The sequence below is a fragment of the Salvelinus fontinalis genome, chromosome 6 (assembly GCF_029448725.1).
Source record: "Salvelinus fontinalis isolate EN_2023a chromosome 6, ASM2944872v1, whole genome shotgun sequence".
In the NCBI taxonomy this organism is placed as follows: domain Eukaryota; kingdom Metazoa; phylum Chordata; class Actinopteri; order Salmoniformes; family Salmonidae; genus Salvelinus; species Salvelinus fontinalis.
In genome coordinates, this window is record NC_074670.1 from 1,967,394 (window position 1) to 1,988,261 (window position 20,868).

The window sequence follows — 20,868 nt, forward strand, 5'->3', positions numbered from 1 at the left end:
CCCCCCCACAAGGTGCGAACTCCGGACGCACCAGCACAAAGTCTAGGGGAGGGTCTGGGTGGGCATCTAACCACGGTGGTGGCTCAGGCTCCGGGCGAGGTCCCCACCCCACCATAATCCATCCTAGCTTCCTCCCTCCAAGAATGTCCACCCTCTTTTTACTCCCACAAAATCCTCTTAATAACATCACTAATAAGGACAGCACCGGGACAGAGAGATAAATCAAGACAGAGGGATAGATAAGAATATAGAGGTAGATCAAGATAGAGAGGGAGATCAGGATAGAGGGGCAACTCCGGACTGAAAGGCAGCTCCGGACAGAGAGACAGCTCTGGACTGATGGGCAGTTCTGGGTATCTAGCCGTTTCAGGCTGAAGGGCAGCTCATGGCTGACTGACGAATCTCGACGCTCATGGCTGGCTGACGGCTCTCGACGCTCATGGCTGTCTGACGGCTCTCGACGCTCATGGCAGGCTGACGGCTCTCGACGCTCATGGCAGGCTGACGGCTCTCGACGCTCATGGCAGGCTGACGGCTCTCGACGCTCATGGCAGGCTGACGGCTCTCGACGCTCATGGCAGGCTGACGGCTCTCGACGCTCATGGCAGGCTGACGGCTCTCGACGCTCATGGCGCTCTGACGGCTCTGGCTGCTCATGGCTCTCTGACGGCTCTGGCTGCTCATGGCTCTCTGACGGCTCTGGCTGCTCATGGCTCTCTGACGGCTCTGGCTGCTCATGGCTCTCTGACGGCTCTGGCTGCTCATGGCTCGCTGGCGGCTCTGGCTGCTCATGGCTCGCTGGCGGCTCTGGCTGCTCATGGCTCTCTGACGGCTCTGGCTGCTCATGGCTCTCTGACGGCTCTGGCTGCTCATGGCTCTCTGACGGCTCTGGCTGCTCATGGCTCGCTGGCGGCTCTGGCAGATCCTGTCTGGTTGGCGGCTCTGGCAGATCCTGTCTGGTTGGCGGCTCTGGCAGATCCTGTCTGGTTGGCGGCTCTGGCAGATCCTGTCTGGTTGGCGGCTCTGGCAGATCCTGTCTGGTTGGCGGCTCTGGCAGATCCTGTCTGGCGGATGGCTCTGTAGGCTCATGGCAGACGGGCGGCTTTGCAGGCTCATGGCAGACGGGCGGCTTTGCAGGCTCCTGGCAGACGGATGGCTCAGACGGCGCTGGGGAGACGGATGGCTCAGATGGCGCTGGGGAGACGGATGGCTCAGATGGCGCTGGGGAGACGGATGGCTCTGGCCGGATACGGTGCACTGTAGACCTGGTGCGTGGTGCCGGAACTGGAGGCACCGTGCTAATGATAAGCACCTTCCTACTAGTGCGGGGAGCAGGAACAGGGCACACTGTATTCTCAAAGCCCACTCTATAACTGATACGTGGTACCGGCACTGGTGACGCCGGGCTGAGGACAAGCACATCAGGATTAGTAGGGGGAGAAGATACAGTTTGTACAGGGCTCTGGAGACGCACTGGTAGCTTAGTGCGTGGGGCCGGAACTGGAGGCACCGGGCTAGATACACGCACTACAGGGAGAGTGCGTGGAAGAGGAACAGGGCTCAGGATACGCACTGGTAGCCTAGTGCGTAGTGTAGACACTGTAGGTACTAGGCTGGGGCGGGGAGGTGGTGCCGGAAATACCGGACCGTGGAGACGTACTGGCACTCTTGAGCATTGAGCCTGCCCAACCTTACCTGGTTGAATGCTCCCGGTTGCCCGACCAGTGCGGGGAGGTGGAATAACCCGCACCGGCCTATGTAGGCGAACCGGGGAAACCATGCGTAAGGCAGGTGCCATGTATGCCGGCCCGAGGAGACGCACTGGAGACCAGACGCGTTGAGCCGGCCTCATGACACCTGGCTCAATACCCAATCTAGCCCTACCAGTGCGGGGAGGTGGAATAACCCGCACTGGGCTATGCACTCGTACAGGAGACACCGTGCGCTCTACTGCGTAACACGGCGCCTGCCCGTACCCCCGCTCTCCACGGTAAGCCTGGGAAGTGGGCGCAGGTCTCCTACCTGCCCTTGGCCCACTACCTCTTAGCCTCCCCCCAAGAAATTTTTGGGAATTACTTACGGGCTTTTTTGGCTTCCGTGCCAGACGCGTTCCCTCATAGCTCCGGTTCCTCTCCCCGGTAGCCTCTGCTCTCCTCAGTGCCTCCACCTGTTCCCATGGGAGGCGATCCCTACCAGCCAGGATCTCCTCCCAAGTGTAGCAACCCTTTCCGTCCAATACATCATCCCATGTCCATTGCTCCTTTCTCTCCTGTCCCTTACTCCGTTTAGTTTTCCCTTGCCGCTTGGTCTTAGCGTGGTGGGTGATTCTGTAACGGCGGTCCTCTCTCTCTTCATAAGAAGAGGAGGTGTATTGAGGGAGCCAAGGCGCAGCAGGTTGTGAATACATAATGAATTTAATGACAAGACGAAAAACGAACACGAACTACACTTGAAATGATACAAAATAACAAACGACGTAGACTGACCTAAACATGAGAACTTACATAGACACGAAGAACGCACGAATAGGAAACAGACTACATAAACCGAACAAACCGTATACAGTTCCGTATGGTGCAAACATAACACAAACACGGAAGACAATCACCCACAACGAACACTGTGACAACGCCTACCTAAATATGACTCTTAATTAGAGGAACGCCAAACACCTGCCTCTAATTAAGAGCCATACCAGGTAACCCAAAACCAACACAGAAACAGAAAACATAGAATGCCCACCCAACCTCACGTCCTGACCAACTAACACACATAACAACTAACATAAATAGGTCAGGAACGTGACATTATGATGAAAAACCTTTAAGTTGATGAATAACGTATTGATCAAAACCACCTGAAATACTGAACTAGCTAACTAACTGATCAAAACTATCTGAAATACTGAACTAGCTAACTAACTGACCAAAACCATCTGAAACACTGAACTAGCTAACTAACTGATCAAAACCACCTGAAATACTGAACTAGTTAGTCTAAATGACCAAAACCACCTGAAATACTGAACTAGCTAGTCTAAATGATCAAAACCACCTGAAATACTGAACTAGCTAACTAACTGACCAAAACCACCTGAAATACTGAACTAGCTAACTAACTGACCAAAACTATCTGAAATACTGAACTAGCTAACTAACTGACCAAAACCACCTGAAATACTGAACTAGCTAACTAACTGACCAAAACTATCTGAAATACTGAACTAGCTAACTAACTGACCAAAACCACCTGAAACACTGAACTAGCTAACTAACTGACCAAAACCATCAGAAACACTGAACTAGCTAACTAACTGACCAAAATCATCTGAAACACTGAACTAGCTAACTAACTGACCAAAACCATCTGAAACACTGAACTAGTTAACCAACTGACCAAAACCATCTGAAATACTGAACTAGCTAACTAACTGACCAAAACCATCTGAAACACTGAACTAGCTAACTGACTGACCAAAACCATCTGAAACACTGAACTAGTTAACCAACTGACCAAAACCACCTGAAACACTGAACTAGTTAATTAACTGACCAAAACCATCTGAAACACTAAACTAGCTAACTAACTGACCAAAACCATCTGAAACACTGAACTAGTTAACCAACTGACCAAAACCACCTGAAACACTGAACTAGTTAATTAACTGACCAAAACCATCTGAAACACTAAACTAGCTAACTAACTGACCAAAACCACCTGAAACACTGAACTAGCTAACTAACTGTCCAAAACCATCTGAAACACTGAACTAGCTAACTAACTGACCAAAACCATCTGAAACACTGAACTAGCTAACTGACCAAAACCACCTGAAACACTGAACTAGCTAACTAACTGACCAAAACCATCTGAAACACTGAACTAGCTAACTAACTGACCAAAACCACCTGAAACACTGAACTAGCTAGTTTAAATGACCAAAACCATCTGAAACACTGAACTAGCTAACTAACTGACCAAAACCACCTGAAACACTGAACTAGCTAACTAACTGACCAAAACCACCTGAAATACTGAACTAGCTAACTAACTGACCAAAACCACCTGAAACACTGAACTAGCTAACTAACTGACCAAAACCACCTGAAACACTGAACTAGCTAACTAACTGACCAAAACCATCTGAAACACTGAACTAGCTAACTAACTGATCAAAACCACCTGAAATACTGAACTAGTTAGTCTAAATGACCAAAACCACCTGAAATACTGAACTAGCTAGTCTAAATGATCAAAACCACCTGAAATACTGAACTAGCTAACTAACTGACCAAAACCACCTGAAATACTGAACTAGCTAACTAACTGACCAAAACTATCTGAAATACTGAACTAGCTAACTAACTGACCAAAACCACCTGAAATACTGAACTAGCTAATTAACTGACCAAAACCACCTGAAATACTGAACTAGCTAACTAACTGACCAAAACTATCTGAAATACTGAACTAGCTAACTAACTGACCAAAACCACCTGAAACACTGAACTAGCTAACTAACTGACCAAAACCATCTGAAACACTGAACTAGCTAACTAACTGACCAAAATCATCTGAAACACTGAACTAGCTAACTAACTGACCAAAACCATCTGAAACACTGAACTAGTTAACCAACTGACCAAAACCATCTGAAATACTGAACTAGCTAACTAACTGACCAAAACCATCTGAAACACTGAACTAGCTAACTGACTGACCAAAACCATCTGAAACACTGAACTAGTTAACCAACTGACCAAAACCACCTGAAACACTGAACTAGTTAATTAACTGACCAAAACCATCTGAAACACTAAACTAGCTAACTAACTGACCAAAACCATCTGAAACACTGAACTAGTTAACCAACTGACCAAAACCACCTGAAACACTGAACTAGTTAATTAACTGACCAAAACCATCTGAAACACTAAACTAGCTAACTAACTGACCAAAACCACCTGAAACACTGAACTAGCTAACTAACTGTCCAAAACCATCTGAAACACTGAACTAGCTAACTAACTGACCAAAACCATCTGAAACACTGAACTAGCTAACTAACTGACCAAAACCATCTGAAACACTGAACTAGCTAACTGACCAAAACCACCTGAAACACTGAACTAGCTAACTAACTGACCAAAACCATCTGAAACACTGAACTAGCTAACTAACTGACCAAAACCACCTGAAACACTGAACTAGCTAGTTTAAATGACCAAAACCATCTGAAACACTGAACTAGCTAACTAACTGACCAAAACCACCTGAAACACTGAACTAGCTAACTAACTGACCAAAACCACCTGAAATACTGAACTAGCTAACTAACTGACCAAAACCACCTGAAACACTGAACTAGCTAACTAACTGACCAAAACCATCTGAAACACTGAACTAGCTAACTAACTGACCAAAACCACCTGAAACATTGAACTAGCTAACTAACTGACCAAAACCACCTGAAACATTGAACTAGCTAGTCTAAATAACCAAAACCACCTGAAATACTGAACTAGTTAACCTAAATGACCAAAACCACCTGAAATACTGAACTAGTTAACCTAAATGACCAAAACCACCTGAAATACTGAACTAGTTAACCTAAATGACCAAAACCACCTGAAATACTGAACTAGCTAACTAACTGACCAAAACCACCTGAAATACTGAACTAGCTAACTAACTGACCAAAACCACCTGAAATACTGAACTAGTTAACTAACTGACCAAAACCACCTGAAATACTGAACTAGCTAACTAACTGACCAAAACCACCTGAAATACTGAACTAGCTAACTAACTGACCAAAACCACCTGAAATACTGAACTAGCTAACTAACTGACCAAAACCACCTGAAATACTGAACTAGCTAACTAACTGACCAAAACCATCTGAAACACTGAACTAGCTAACTAACTGACCAAAACCACCTGAAATACTGAACTAGCTAACTAACTGACCAAAACCACCTGAAATACTGAACTAGCTAACTAACTGACCAAAACCACCTGAAACACTGAACTAGCTAACTAACTGACCAAAACCATCTGAAATACTGAACTAGCTAACTAACTGACCAAAACCACCTGAAACACTGAACTAGCTAACTAACTGACCAAAACCACCTGAAACACTGAACTAGCTAACTAACTGACCAAAACCACCTGAAATACTGAACTAGCTAACTAACTGACCAAAACCACCTGAAATACTGAACTAGCTAACTAACTGACCAAAACCACCTGAAACACTGAACTAGCTAACTAACTGACCAAAACCACCTGAAACACTGAACTAGCTAACTAACTGACCAAAACCACCTGAAACACTGAACTAGCTAACTAACTGACCAAAACCACCTGAAACACTGAACTAGCTAGTCTAAATGACCAAAACCACCTGAAACACTGAACTAGCTAGTCTAAATGACCAAAACCACCTGAAATACTGAACTAGCTAACTAACTGACCAAAACCACCTGAAACATTGAACTAGCTAGTCTAAATGACCAAAACCACCTGAAATACTGAACTAGCTAACTAACTGACCAAAACCACCTGAAACACTGAACTAGCTAACTAACTGACCAAAACCACCTGAAATACTGAACTAGCTATCCTAAATGTTTAGTTTTTCTACAAGTTTGAATCAATACACACGTTTCTAGTCTCCCCTATGAGAGGCCCTCTGCTTTAACTAGGAGCTGAAATCCTGACTTCAAGGGGAAGGTTTCACCTTTGGACACGTGTACAGTGGAGCGTTTAACACCATATATCTGTCTAGACTGAATTCTTCCAACATGTTTTTCCAGCTTGGCCTCTTCATTAGGAAGTCTGTTATTAGTACAACACGTTCACCCTCACAACAGTCCTCTTCGGCAGATCAAACAGCTCCACCCATGTTGGGTCACATAATGAATGTGGTGATATATGTCAGTGTCAATGCTGACAATTTTGTAAGTCGCTTAGTTTATCCTAAGAGTCTGGTAAAGCTAAAGGGCCATTATTAGACGCACAGTGACAGTCACAGTGGCAGTCACAGTGGCAGTCACAGTGGCAGTCACAGTGGCAGTCACAGTGGCAGTCACAGTGGCAGTCACAGTGGCAGTCACAGTGGCAGTCACAGTGGCAGTCACAGTGGCAGTCACAGTGACAGTCACAGTGGCAGTCACAGTGGCAGTCACAGTGACAGTCACAGTGACAGTCACAGTGGCAGTCACAGTGGCAGTCACAGTGGCAGTCACAGTGGCAGTCACAGTGACAGTCACAGTGGCAGTCACAGTGGCAGTCACAGTGGCAGTCACAGTGGCAGTCACAGTGACAGTCACAGTGGCAGTCACAGTGGCAGTCACAGTGGCAGTCACAGTGGCAGTCACAGTGGCAGTCACAGTGGCAGTCACAGTGTCACATATTAGCAACATGAATTGTGCCAGTCTCCTTCAGGCCTCTTGACTGACTGAAATGTTTTCCTCTTTACGGCCGTGTCGTCGACCTTGTTGCCCCCCCCCCCCCCGGTCGCTTGGCACCTGTTGCTGTTGCCCTGCAGCTGATGCCCTGGGTAAGTCTGTAACAGACTGGTGGTCTGTCTGTTTGTCTGTCAGCCATCCAGCCTGCTCTGCTGCCTCTCTGTGGGGTCCAGGGTTTCAGTCAGTCTGTCAGTCTACCTTGTGCTGCTATGCTGCTTAGTGTCCCGTTCTGTTCTCCTCTGTCCCCTGCTCTGCTCCCTACTGTCCTGTCTCCTCCTCTGTCCCCTGCTCTGCTCCCTACTGTCCTGTCTCCTCCTCTGTCCCCTGCTCTGCTTCCTACTGTCCTGTCTCCTCCTTTGTCCCCTGCTCTGCTCCCTACTGTCCTGTCTCCTCCTCTGTCCCCTGCTCTGCTCCCTACTGTCCTGTCTCCTCCTCTGTCCCCTGCTCTGCTCCCTACTGTCCTGTCTCCTCCTCTGTCCCCTGCTCTGCTCCCTACTGTCCTGTCTCCTCCTCTGTCCCCTGCTCTGCTCCCTACTGTCCTGTCTCCTCCTCTGTCCCCTGCTCTGCTTCCTACTGCCTTGTCTCCTCCTCTGTCCCCTGCTCTGCTTCCTACTGCCTTGTCTCCTCCTCTGTCCACTGCTCTGCTTCCTACTGTCCTGTCCACTCCACTGTCCCCTGCTCTGCTCCCTACTGCCTTGTCTCCTCCTCTGTCCCCTGCTCTGCTCCCTACTGTCCTGTCTCCTCCTCTGTCCCCTGCTCTGCTTCCTACTGCCATGTCTCCTCCTCTGTCCCCTGCTCTGCTCCCTACTGTCCTGTCTCCTCCTCTGTCCCCTGCTCTGCTTCCTACTGTCCTGTCTCCTCCTCTGTCCCCTGCTCTGCTTCCTACTGCCTTGTCTCCTCCTCTGTCCCCTGCTCTGCTCCCTACTGCCTTGTCTCCTCCTCTGTCCCCTGCTCTGCTCCCTACTGTCCGGTCTCCTCCTCTGTCCCCTGCTCTGCTTCCTACTGCCTTGTCTCCTCCTCTGTCCCCTGCTCTGCTTCCTATTGTCCTGTTCACTCCTCTGTCCCCTGCTCTGCTCCCTACTGTCATGTCTCCTCCTCTCTCCTCCTCTCTCCTCTCTCTCCTCTCTCTTCTCTCTCTTCTCTCTCTTCTCTCTCTTCTCTCTCTTCTCTCTTCTCTCTCTTCTCTCTCCTCTCTCTTCTCTCTCCTCTCTCCTCTCTCTTCCCTCTCCTCCCTCTCTCTCTGTGTAGTTTAATTCTCCTGCCTTCACTGCTTCGTGGTTTGTTTTGGTTTCAATCGTCTTTGTTAATAAGCTCAGCGCCACTGAAGCTCACTCACACATCAATCATTATCTGTGGAGGTGGAGAACACACACACTCACACATCAATCATTATCTGTGGAGGTGGAGAACACACACACTCACACATCAATCATTATCTGTGGAGGTGGAGAACACACACACTCACACAGCAATCATTATCTGTGGAGGTGGAGAACACACACACTCACACAGCAATCATTATCTGTGGAGGTGGAGAACACACACACTCACACAGCAATCATTATCTGTGGAGGTGGAGAACACACACACTCACACAGCAATCATTATCTGTGGAGGTGGAGAACACACACACTCACACAAATCATTATCTGTGGAGGTGGAGAACACTCACACATCAATCATTATCTGTGGAGGTGGAGAACACTCACACACAAATCATTATCTGTGGAGGTGGAGAACACACACACACAAATCATTATCTGTGGAGGTGGAGAACACACACACTCACACACAAATCATTATCTGTGGAGGTGGAGAACACACACACTCACACATCAATCATTATCTGTGGAGGTGGAGAACACTCACACATCAATCATTATCTGTGGAGGTGGAGAACACTCACACACAAATCATTATCTGTGGAGGTGGAGAACACACACACACAAATCATTATCTGTGGAGGTGGAGAACACACACACTCACACACAAATCATTATCTGTGGAGGTGGAGAACACACACACACACACACACACACACACACTCACACACTAATCATTATCTGTGGAGGTGGAGAACACACTCGCACACTAATCATTATCTGTGGAGGTGGAGAACACACACACACACACACACACACACACACTCACACACTAATCATTATCTGTGGAGGTGGAGAACACACTCGCACACTAATCATTATCTGTGGAGGTGGAGAACACACACACACACACACTAATCATTATCTGTGGAGGTGGAGAACACTCACACCAGTCATTAAGACAGGAGCACAAAGTGTTGATTTTCCACTCTACCACTCTCACCCCCAGCCTTCCCTAATGATTGTCAGAGGTCACACACAGCCCTTCACAGCATCAGGACAGGGGTCTGCTCAGCATGTAGATGAAGCTGGGCTGTTTTCCCAGTCAGGACAAGGTGTTGTTTGTTAATATGTAAGAGGCCAGTGGAAACAGACATGTACACTACCGTTCAACAGTTTGGGGGCACTTAGAAATTTTATTGTTTTTGAAAGAAAAGCAAAAACAATTTGACCATTAAAATAACATCAAATTGATCAGAAATACAGTGTAGACATTGTTAATGTTGTAAATGACTATTGCAGCTGGAAACAGCAGATTTTTTTTATGGAATATCTACATAGGCGTACAGAGGCCCATTATCAGCAACCATCACTCCTGTGTCCCAATGGCACGTTGTGTTAGCTAATCCAAGTTTATCATTTAAAAAGGCTAGTTGATCATTAGAAAACACTTTTGCAATTATGTTAGCACAGCTGAAAACTGTTGTTCTGATTAAAGAAGGAATAAAACTGTCCTTCTTTAGACTATTTGAGTATCTGGAGCATCAGCATTTGTGGGTTCGATTACAGGCTCAAAATGGCCAGAAACAAATAACTTCCTTCTGAAACTCGTCAGTCTATTCTCGTTCTGAGAAATGAAGGCTATTCCATGCGAGAAATTGCCGTAGAAACTGAAGATCTCGTACAACGCTGTGAACTACTCCTTTCACAGAACAGCACAAACTGGCTCTAACCAGAATAGAAAGAGTGGGAGGCCCCGGTGCACAACTGAGCAAGAGGACAAGTACATTAGAATGTCTAGTTTGAGAAACAGACGCCTCACAAGTCCTCAACTGACAGCTTCATTAAATAGTACCCGCAAAACACCAGTCTCAAAGTCAACAGTGAAGAGGCGACTCCGGGATGCTGGCCTTCTATGGCAGAGTTGCAAAGAAAAAGCCATATCTCAGAATGGCCAAGAAAAAGAAAAAGATTAAGATGAGCAAAAGAACACAGACACTGGACAGAGGAACAGGGACATTTATAAGTGAGCCCAAACTTTTGAACGGTAGTGTGTGTGTGTGTGTTTTAGTTGTCTTCCTTGGAGGGAGGGAGGGAGGGAGGGAGGGAGGGAGGGAGGGAGGGAGGGAGGGAGGGAGGGAGGGAGGGCTGCTCTACTCACCTGGAACCTATGTGGTTTGGTATGATGTTTTCAACAGGCCCCAGACTTAGAGGGACAACTGGGATTCTGGGACATTTATCAGTCATATGAAGATAAGGGACTGAGGATAATCTCAGACTTGGTAGTTTAATATTTATGATTCTATGCTGTACCGTATGAGGGGAGTTCTCTCTAGTTTAATATTTATGATTCTATACCGTAGTTCACTCTAGTTTAATATTTATGATTCTATACTGTAGTTCACTCTAGTTGAATATTTATGATTCTATACTGTGGTTCACTCTAGTTTAATATTTATGATTCCATACTGCAGTTCTCTCTAGTTGAATATTTATGATTCCATACTGTAGTTCACTCTAGTTGAATATTTATGGTTCTATACTGTAGTTCACTCTAGTTTAATATTTATGATTCCATACTGTAGTTCACTCTAGTTGAATATTTATGATTCCATACTGTAGTTCACTCTAGTTGAATATTTATGCTTCTATACTGTAGTTCACTCTAGTTGAATATTTATGATTCTATACTGTAGTTCACTCTAGTTGAATATTTATGATTCTATACTGTAGTTCACTCTAGTTTAATATTTATGATTCTATACTGTAGTTCACTCTAGTTTAAAATTTATGATTCTATACTGTAGTTCACTCTAGTTTAATATTTATGATTCTATACTGTAGTTCACTCTAATTTAATATTTATGGTTCTATACTGTAGTTCACTCTAGTTGAATATTTATGATTCTATACTGTAGTTCACGCTAGTTTAATATTTATGATTCTATAATGTAGATCACTCTAGTTTAATATTTATGATTCTATACTGTAGTTCACTCTAGTTTAATATTTATGATTCTATACTGTAGTTCACTCTAGTTTAATATTTATTGTTCTATACTGTAGTTCACTCTAGTTTAATATTTATGATTCTATACTGTAGTTCACTCTAGTTTAATATTTATGATTCCATACTGTAGTTCACTCTAGTTGAATATTTATGATTCCATACTGTAGTTCTCTCTAGTTTAATATTTATGATTCTATACTGTAGTTCACTCTAGTTTAATATTTATGATTCTATACTGTAGTTCACTCTAGTTTAATATTTATGATTCTATACTGTAGTTCACTCTAGTTTAATATTTATGATTCCATACTGTAGTTCACTCTAGTTGAATATTTATGATTCCATACTGTAGTTCTCTCTAGTTTAATATTTATGATTCTATACTGTAGTTCACTCTAGTTTAATATTTATTGTTCTATACTGTAGTTCACTCTAGTTTAAAATTTATGATTCTATACTGTAGTTCACTCTAGTTGTGGCCTAGTTTCATCTGATGGAAGAGCAGGCGGTGCTTATTAATCAGTTATAGAGCCTGTAAGCTGCCTTCTGTAACTGACCTATATCTCCAAGGCATCCACTATTGACACACATACTGTAACTAATGATCTAGTATGAGTTTCTCCTGTCTCTAAGTCCTCAGTTAGCCCCTGGATGAGCAACACAGTCTGACAGTGAGACTGTAGTTTCTCCTGTCTCTTAGTCCTCAGTTAGTCCCTGGATGAACAACACAGTCTGACAGTGAGACTGTAGTTTCTCCTGTCTCTTAGTCCTCAGTTATCCCCTGGCATGTGTGTGTTATCGATGACTCAGTATACAACATTCGATGATAGGAGGACTCAAATTGAGTGGGAGAGTTAACCTGTCCTGTCTGTCCTGTTCTCTGTCTCACTCCCTCCTCCTGTCCTCCCCTGTCTAGCCCTGTCCTGTCTGTTTTGCTCTCTGTCTCACTCCCTCCTCCTGTCCTCCCCTGTCTAGCCCTGTCCTGTCTGTTCTGCTCTGTCTCACTCCCTCCTCCTGTCCTCCCCTGTCTAGTCCTGTCCTGTCTGTTCTGCTCTCTGTCTCACTCCCTCCTCCTGTCCTGTCCTGTCTAGCCCTGCCCTGTCTGTTCTGCTCTCTGTCTCACTCCCTCCTCCTCCTGTCCTCCCCTGTCTAGCCCTGTCCTGTCTGTTTTGCTCTCTGTCTCACTCCCTCCTCCTGTCCTCCCCTGTCTAGCCCTGTCCTGTCTGTTCTGCTCTGTCTCACTCCCTCCTCCTGTCCTCCCCTGTCTAGTCCTGTCCTGTCTGTTCTGCTCTCTGTCTCACTCCCTCCTCCTGTCCTGTCCTGTCTAGCCCTGCCCTGTCTGTTCTGCTCTCTGTCTCACTCCCTCCTCCTCCTGTCCTCCCCTGTCTAGCCCTGTCCTGTCTGTTCTGCTCTCTGGCTCACTCCCTCCTCCTGTCCTGTCCTGTCTAGCCCTGTCCTGTCTGTTCTGCTCTCTGTCTCACTCCCTCCTCCTGTCCTGTCCTGTCTAGCCCTGTCCTGTCTGTTCTGCTCTCTGTCTCACTCCCTCCTCCTGTCCTGTCCTGTCTAGCCCTGTCCTGTCTGTTCTGCTCTCTGTCTCACTCCCTCCTGTCCTGTCCTGTCTAGCCCTGTCCTGTCTGTCCTGTTCTGTCTCACTCCCTCCTCCTGTCCTGTCCTCCCCTGTCTAGCCCTGTCCTGTCTGTCCAGCTCTCTGTCTCACTCCCTCCTCCTGTCCTCCCCTGTCCTATCTGTTCTGCTCTGTCTCACTCCCTCCTCCTGTCCTCCCCTGTCTAGCCCTGTCCTATCTGTTCTGCTCTCTGTCTCACTCCCTCCTCCTGTCCTGTCCTGTCTAGCCCTGTCCTGTCTGTCCTGCTCTCTGTCTCACTCCCTCCTCCTCATGTCCTCCCCTGTCTAGCCCTGTCCTGTCTGTTCTGCTCTCTGTCTCACTCCCTCCTCCTGTCCTGTCCTCCCCTGTCTAGCCCTGTTCTGTCTGTTCTGCTCTCTGTCTCACTCCCTCCTCCTGTCCTGTCCTCCCCTGTCTAGCCCTGTCCTGTCTGTTCTGCTCTCTGTCTCACTCCCTCCTCCTGTCCTGTCTAGCCCTGTCCTGTCTGTCCTGCTCTCTGTCTCACTCCCTCCTCCTGTCCTGTCCTCCCCTCCCCTCTCTGTTATCAAACCAATGTGATAAACTCTAAGGAGGGAATGGGTGTACAGGGCCACTGGGAGAGGAGGGAATGGGTGTACAGGGTCACTGGGAGAGGAGGGAATGGGTGTACAGGGTCACTGGGAGAGGAGGGAATGGGTGTACAGGGCCACTGGAAAAGGAGGGAATGGGTGTACAGGGCCACTGGGAGAGGAGGGAATGGGTGTACAGGGCCACTGGGAGAGGAGGGAATGGGTGTACAGGGCCACTGGGAGAGGAGGGAATGGGTGTACAGGGTCACTGGGAGAGGAGGGAATGGGTGTACAGGGTCACTGGGAGAGGAGGGAATGGGTGTACAGGGTCACTGGGAGAGGAGGGAATGGGTGTACAGGGTCACTGGCTTCCTACCAACTGTCTGTTAGATACTGTGTTTGAGGCATTGCAGTAGCATGAACTTCTGATGCATGTTATCTCATGAATTATTGTCAGAGATTCATTCCTGTCCCAATGTTTGTCCCACGATAGGGTCTTGTGTGGGTATATTTTGGTTTGGTATGTTTCGGTATGGTTTGGGTTGGTATGTTTCGGTATGGTTTGGGTTGGTATGTTTCGGTATGGTTTGGTATGGTATAGTATGTTTCGGTATGGTATGGGTTGGTATAGGATGTTTTGGTATGGCATGGTATGTTTCGGTATGGTATGTTTCGGTATGGTATGGTATAGTATGTTTCGGTATATATGGTATGTTTCGGTATGGTTTGGTATGGTATGTTTCGGTATGGTATGATATAGTATGGTTTGGGTATGGTATGTTATGTTTCGGTATGGTATACTATTTATTCGGTATGGTATGTTTCGGTATGGTTTGGTATGGTATAGTATGTTTCGGTATGGGTTGGTATGGTATGTTTCGATATGGTTTGGTATGGTATGGTATGTTTTGGTATGGTATGTTTCGGTATGGTATGCTATGTTTCGGTATGGTATGTTTCTGCATGGTTTGGTATGTTGTCTGTGGCTTCAGGCAGAGGAAGCAGCAATCTGTCCCTTGTCATTGACACAGAGATACAGACATAACACACACACACACACACACACACACACACACACACACACACACACACACACACACACACACACACACACACACACACACACACTTACACACACACACACACACACACACTAACCTAACAGCAGCTAAAGCTCATTTTAACAACAAGCCTAAGCTGTCATTTCATGCTCGTAACTACCCAGCATTATGGATAACACGCTCACCAAGAACACACACAGACACAGACACACACACATACACACACACACACACACACACACCAACATCCGAATGCCTTGAACACTGTGTAAAAACGGTGCATTCCATGGTCAGAGGGTAACACCAACAAGGGATGGACTTTTTTGACGATAGCACTTTTCTGAGTCCAGGCAGCTCTCATAGAAATCACAGAGTAATTATATATCTTGTGAGAAGCTTTTCTTGGATCCTAGTTTTTTCTGTAAAAGTATAGAGTAATTTTAACTGAAGGTGTCAATTAGAGTTTTCAGTTCCGGTCACGCTTCATCTCCTCTGATCGTTTCCCAAAATCCTAGAAAAGTTTAAATAGTTCTATAAACACAACATTTCTCCCAAATTTCTCAGAGCGATGGAACGGCAGCCAAACCAAAAGGGGAAATGTTTGGATTCCTGTATGGAAATATCATCCATCCATTTTGTTAAACGACTACTGAACAATCTTGAGTTTCCCAAAATGTCCCAAGTTACGTTCTCACTGCTCATTGAAGCACAACGATGCAATCCTACGTTTGACTTACAGTAGCAGACTATTCTGTTGCTGTCATCCACAAAGACTCAGGGTAAAACCTCACTGTTGAGAAACATTTGACTTACATTTTCCAGCCTGGTTGTGACCTTGATGGGGGTCTGGGAGAGGCTGGTGACAAAAGGTTAGATAATACCCCTGGGAGGTGTGGCTGGCTGCTTCGGCCGAGTCCAGGAGAGAGAGAGGAGAGAGAAACAGAGAGAGAAGGAGAGAGAGAGGGAGAGAAAGAGAGAGAAGGAGAGAAGGAGAAGGAGAGAGAAAGAGAGAGAGAAGGAGAGAGAAGGAGAGAGAAAGAGAGAGAGAAGGAGAGAGAAGGAGAGAGAGAAGGAGAGAGAGAGGGAGAGAGAAGAAGGAGAGAGAAAGAGAGAGAGAAAGAGAGAGAGAAGGAGAGAGAGAGAGGGAGAGAAAGAGAGAGAGAGACAGAGACAGACGAAGGAGAGAGAGAGCTCAGGGAGGATAGTCTTCCAGTTTTCAAGGACAGGATAAAAAAACAGAAGCCCAGTAGTGATAAGTTACGATATGACACCATGACCTTTGTCCTCTAAGAGGTCATACATCATACCTACATTGCACATGGAAGAGTCACAAAAGAGCAGACTCCAAGCTAAAGCAAGGACCCTCAAATACATATTAGTCCCAGGTCTGTGGTGAAGAGCCCCCCAGTGTAATGTAGTAGCAGTATATTAACAGTAACGGTGTGTTCCAGGCCGAGGAGACGTCCAGCCCCAGCTGAACAGTGCCATGCAGGACGTCAGTGATAAATACCTGCTGCTGGAGGAGACGGAGAAACAGGCCGTCAGGAAGGCCCTCGTCGAGGAGAGGAGCAGGTTATGCACCTTCGTCTCCATGCTACGACCTGTCGTGGTGAGTCATAACATAACACACACACTAACACACACAACACAGAGGTCAGAGGTCAGGCTACGACCTGTCGTGGTGAGTCATAACATAACACACACACTAACACACAACACAGAGGTCAGAGGTCAGGCTAAGGCCGTGGTGGTGAGTCATAACATAACACACACACTAACACACACAACACAGAGGTCAGAGGTCAGGCTACGACCTGTCGTGGTGAGTCATAACATAACACACACACTAACACACACAACACAGAGGTCAGAGGTCAGGCTAAGGCCGTCGTGGTGAGTCATAACATAACACACACACTAACACACACAACACAGAGGTCAGAGGTCAGGCTAAGGCCGTGGTGGTGAGTCATAACATAACACACACACTAACACACACAACACAGAGGTCAGAGGTCAGGCTAAGGCCGTGGTGGTGAGTCATAACATAACACACACACTAACACACAACACAGAGGTCAGAGGTCAGGCTAAGGCCGTGGTGGTGAGTCATAACATAACACACACACTAACACACAACACAGAGGTCAGGCTAAGGCTGTGGTGGTGAGTCATAACATAACACACACACTAACGCACAACACAGAGGTCAGAGGTCAGGCTACGACCTGTCGTGGTGAGTCATAACATAACACACACACTAACGCACAACACAGAGGTCAGAGGTCAGGCTAAGGCCGTGGTGGTGAGTCATAACATAACACACACACTAACACACAACACAGAGGTCAGAGGTCAGGCTAAGGCTGTGGTGGTGAGTCATAACATAACACACACACTAACGCACAACACAGAGGTCAGAGGTCAGGCTACGACCTGTCGTGGTGAGTCATAACATAACACACACACTAACACACACAACACAGAGGTCAGAGGTCAGGCTAAGGCCGTGGTGGTGAGTCCGTTGGCACTACACACAGCACCAACACAAACACAGAAACCGAAACAGAGCCGTAGGGCCTCACCATGGGAGATACTGTTCCTCATTAACACCCAGAGGAAATGTTCCTCATTAACACCCAGAGGAAATGTTCCTCATTAACACCCAGAGGAAATGTTCCTCATTAACACCCAGAGGAAATGTTCCTCATTAACACCCAGAGGAAATGTTCCTCATTAACACCCAGAGGAAATGTTCCTCATTAACACCCAGAGGAAATGTTCCTCATTAACACCCAGAGGAAATGTTCCTCATTAACACCCAGAGGAAATGGTCCTCATTAACACCCAGAGGAAATGGTCCTCATTAACACCCAGAGGAAATGGTCCTCATTAACACCCAGAGGAAATGGTCCTCATTAACACCCAGAGGAAATGGTCCTCATTAACACCCAGAGGAAATGGTCCTCATTAACACCCAGAGGAAATGTTCCTCATTAACACCCAGAGGAAATGTTCCTCATTAACACCCAGAGGAAATGTTCCTCATTAACACCCAGAGGAAATGTTCCTCATTAACACCCAGAGGAAATGTTCCTCATTAACACCCAGAGGAAATGTACCTCATTAACACCCAGAGGAAATGTACCTCATTAACACCCAGAAGAAATGTACCTCATTAACACCCAGAGGAAATGTTCCTCATTAACACCCAGAGGAAATGTTCCTCATTAACACCCAGAGGAAATGTACCTCATTAACACCCAGAGGAAATGTACCTCATTAACACCCAGAGGAAATGTTCCTCATTAACACCCAGAGGAAATGTTCCTCATTAACACCCAGAGGAAATGTTCCTCATTAACACCCAGAGGAAATGTTCCTCATTAACACCCAGAGGAAATGCTCCTCATTAACACCCAGAGGAAATGCTCCTCATTAACACCCAGAGGAAATGCTCCTCATTAACACCCAGAGGAAATGCTCCTCATTAACACCCAGAGGAAATGCTCCTCATTAACACCGAGAGGAAATGCTCCTCATTAACACCGAGAGGAAATGCTCCTCATTAACACCCAGAGGAAATGTTCCTCATTAACACCCAGAGGAAATGTTCCTCACTAACACCCAGAGGAAATGTTCCTCATTAACACCCAGAGGAAATGTTCCTCATTAACACCCAGAGGAAATGTTCCTCATTAACACCCAGAGGAAATGTTCCTCATTAACACCCAGAGGAAATGTTCCTCATTAACACCCAGAGGAAATGTTCCTCATTAACACCCAGAGGAAATGTTCCATAAGAAGCACATTGCTGACGTTTCAGTTTAAGATGTTGTTGTTGTGATCAGTATGAGCAGGACGAGGACATCTCCATGATCAATGACATCACCTGGTTAAATACAGGATCAATAAACGCATTGTGATCCTTCCAGGATGAGGAGATCTCCATGCTAGGAGAGGTCACCCACCTCCAGACCATATCTGACGACCTCAAGATGCTGACCATGGACCCTCACAAGCTGCCCCCCGCCAGCGAACAGGTACCGTATCCCTGACCCTGACCGTATCCCTGACCCTGACCGTATCCCTGACCCTGACCCTGACCCTGACCGTATCCCTGACCCTGACCGTATCCCTGACCCTGACCCTGACCGTATCCCTGACCCTGACCGTATCCCTGACCCTGACCCTGACCCTGACCGTATCCCTGATCCTGACCGTATCCCTGACCCTGACCCTGACCGTATCCCTGACCCTGACCGTATCCCTGACCCTGACCGTATCCCTGATCCTGACCCTGACCGTATCCCTGACCCTGACCGTATCCCTGACCCTGACCGTATCCCTGACCCTGACCGTATCCCTGACCCTGACCCTGACCGTATCCCTGACCCTGACCCTGACCGTATCCCTGACCCTGACCCTGACCGTATCCCTGACCCTTACCCTGACCGTATCCCTGACCCTGACCGTATCCCTGACCCTGACCCTGACCGTATCCCTGACCCTGACCCTGACCGTATCCCTGACCCTGACCGTATCCCTGACCCTGACCCTGACCGTATCCCTGACCCTGACCCTGACCCTGACCGTATCCCTGACCCTGACCCTGACCGTATCCCTGACCCTGACCGTATCCCTGACCCTGACCCTGACCGTATCCCTGACCCTGACCCTGACCGTATCCCTGACCCTGACCGTATCCCTGACCCTGACCGTATCCCTGACCCTGACCGTATCCCTGACCCTGACCGTATCCCTGACCCTGACCCTGACCGTATCCCTGACCCTGACCCTGACTGTATCCCTGACCCTGACCGTATCCCTGACCCTGACCCTGACCGTATCCCTGACCCTGACCCTGACCGTATCCCTGACCCTGACCGTATCCCTGACCCTGACCCTGACCGTATCCCTGACCCTGACCGTGTCCCTGACCGTATCCCTGACCCTGACCCTGACCCTAACCCTGACCCTGACCGTATCCCTGACCCTGACCGTGTCCCTGACCGTATCCCTGACCCTGACCCTGACCGTATCCCTGACCCTGACCCTGACCCTAACCCTGACCGTATCCCTGACCCTGACCGTATCCCTGACCCTGACCCCGACCCTAACCGTATCCCTGACCCTGACCCTGACCCTGACCGTATCCCTAACCCTGACCCTGACCCTGACTCAGATCTGTCCCATGTGTTTTTCTCCTGAGACTATAGGGTTCCATTTCATATCTGTCCCATGTGTTTTTCTCCTCAGACTATAGGGTTCCATTTCATATCTGTCCCATGTGTTTCCTCCTGAGACTATAGGGTTCCATTTCATATCTGTCCCATGTGTTTCCTCCTGAGACTGTAGGGTTCCATTTCATATCTGTCCCATGTGTTTCCTCCTGAGACTATAGGGTTCCATTTCATATCTGTCCCATGTGTTTCCTCCTGAGACTATAGGGTTCCATTTCATATCTGTCCCATGTGTTTCCTCCTGAGACTATAGGGTTCCATTTCATATCTGTCCCATGTGTTTCCTCCTGAGACTATAGGGTTCCATTTCATATCTGTCCCGTGTGTTTCCTCCTGAGACTATAGGGTTCCATTTCATATCTGTCCCATGTGTTTCCTCCTGAGACTATAGGGTTCCATTTCATATCTGTCCCATGTGTTTCCTCCTGAGACACTGATCTGTCATTGTTGTTCTGTCCTGTCAGGTGATTCTGGATCTGAAAGGCTCTGACTATAACTGGTCCTATCAGACTCCTCCCTCGTCCCCCAGCACCACTAGGTCCAGGAAGTCCAGTATGTGCAGGTAGGTGTCCTTGGACCAGAACCTCA

The 20,868-nt window shown here is 47.2% G+C and overlaps 1 protein-coding gene across 16 annotated transcripts in view; it reads left to right on the forward strand.

The window, feature by feature from the left end:
• Positions 1 to 20,868, forward strand: part of LOC129856856 (protein MTSS 1-like) — a 209,358-nt gene that overhangs the window by 150,670 nt on the left and 37,820 nt on the right. For 11 of the 16 annotated variants that reach the window (XM_055924574.1, XM_055924584.1, XM_055924580.1 and 8 more), the window contains 4 exons: positions 7,556 to 7,567; positions 16,489 to 16,646; positions 18,973 to 19,080; positions 20,745 to 20,842. In XM_055924574.1, the coding sequence (XP_055780549.1) occupies positions 7,556 to 7,567; positions 16,489 to 16,646; positions 18,973 to 19,080; positions 20,745 to 20,842 (376 nt within the window). The remainder of the gene's footprint in view (positions 1 to 7,555; positions 7,568 to 16,488; positions 16,647 to 18,972; positions 19,081 to 20,744; positions 20,843 to 20,868) is intronic. The other 5 variants (XM_055924576.1, XM_055924578.1, XM_055924581.1 and 2 more) reach the window with 1 other exon arrangement.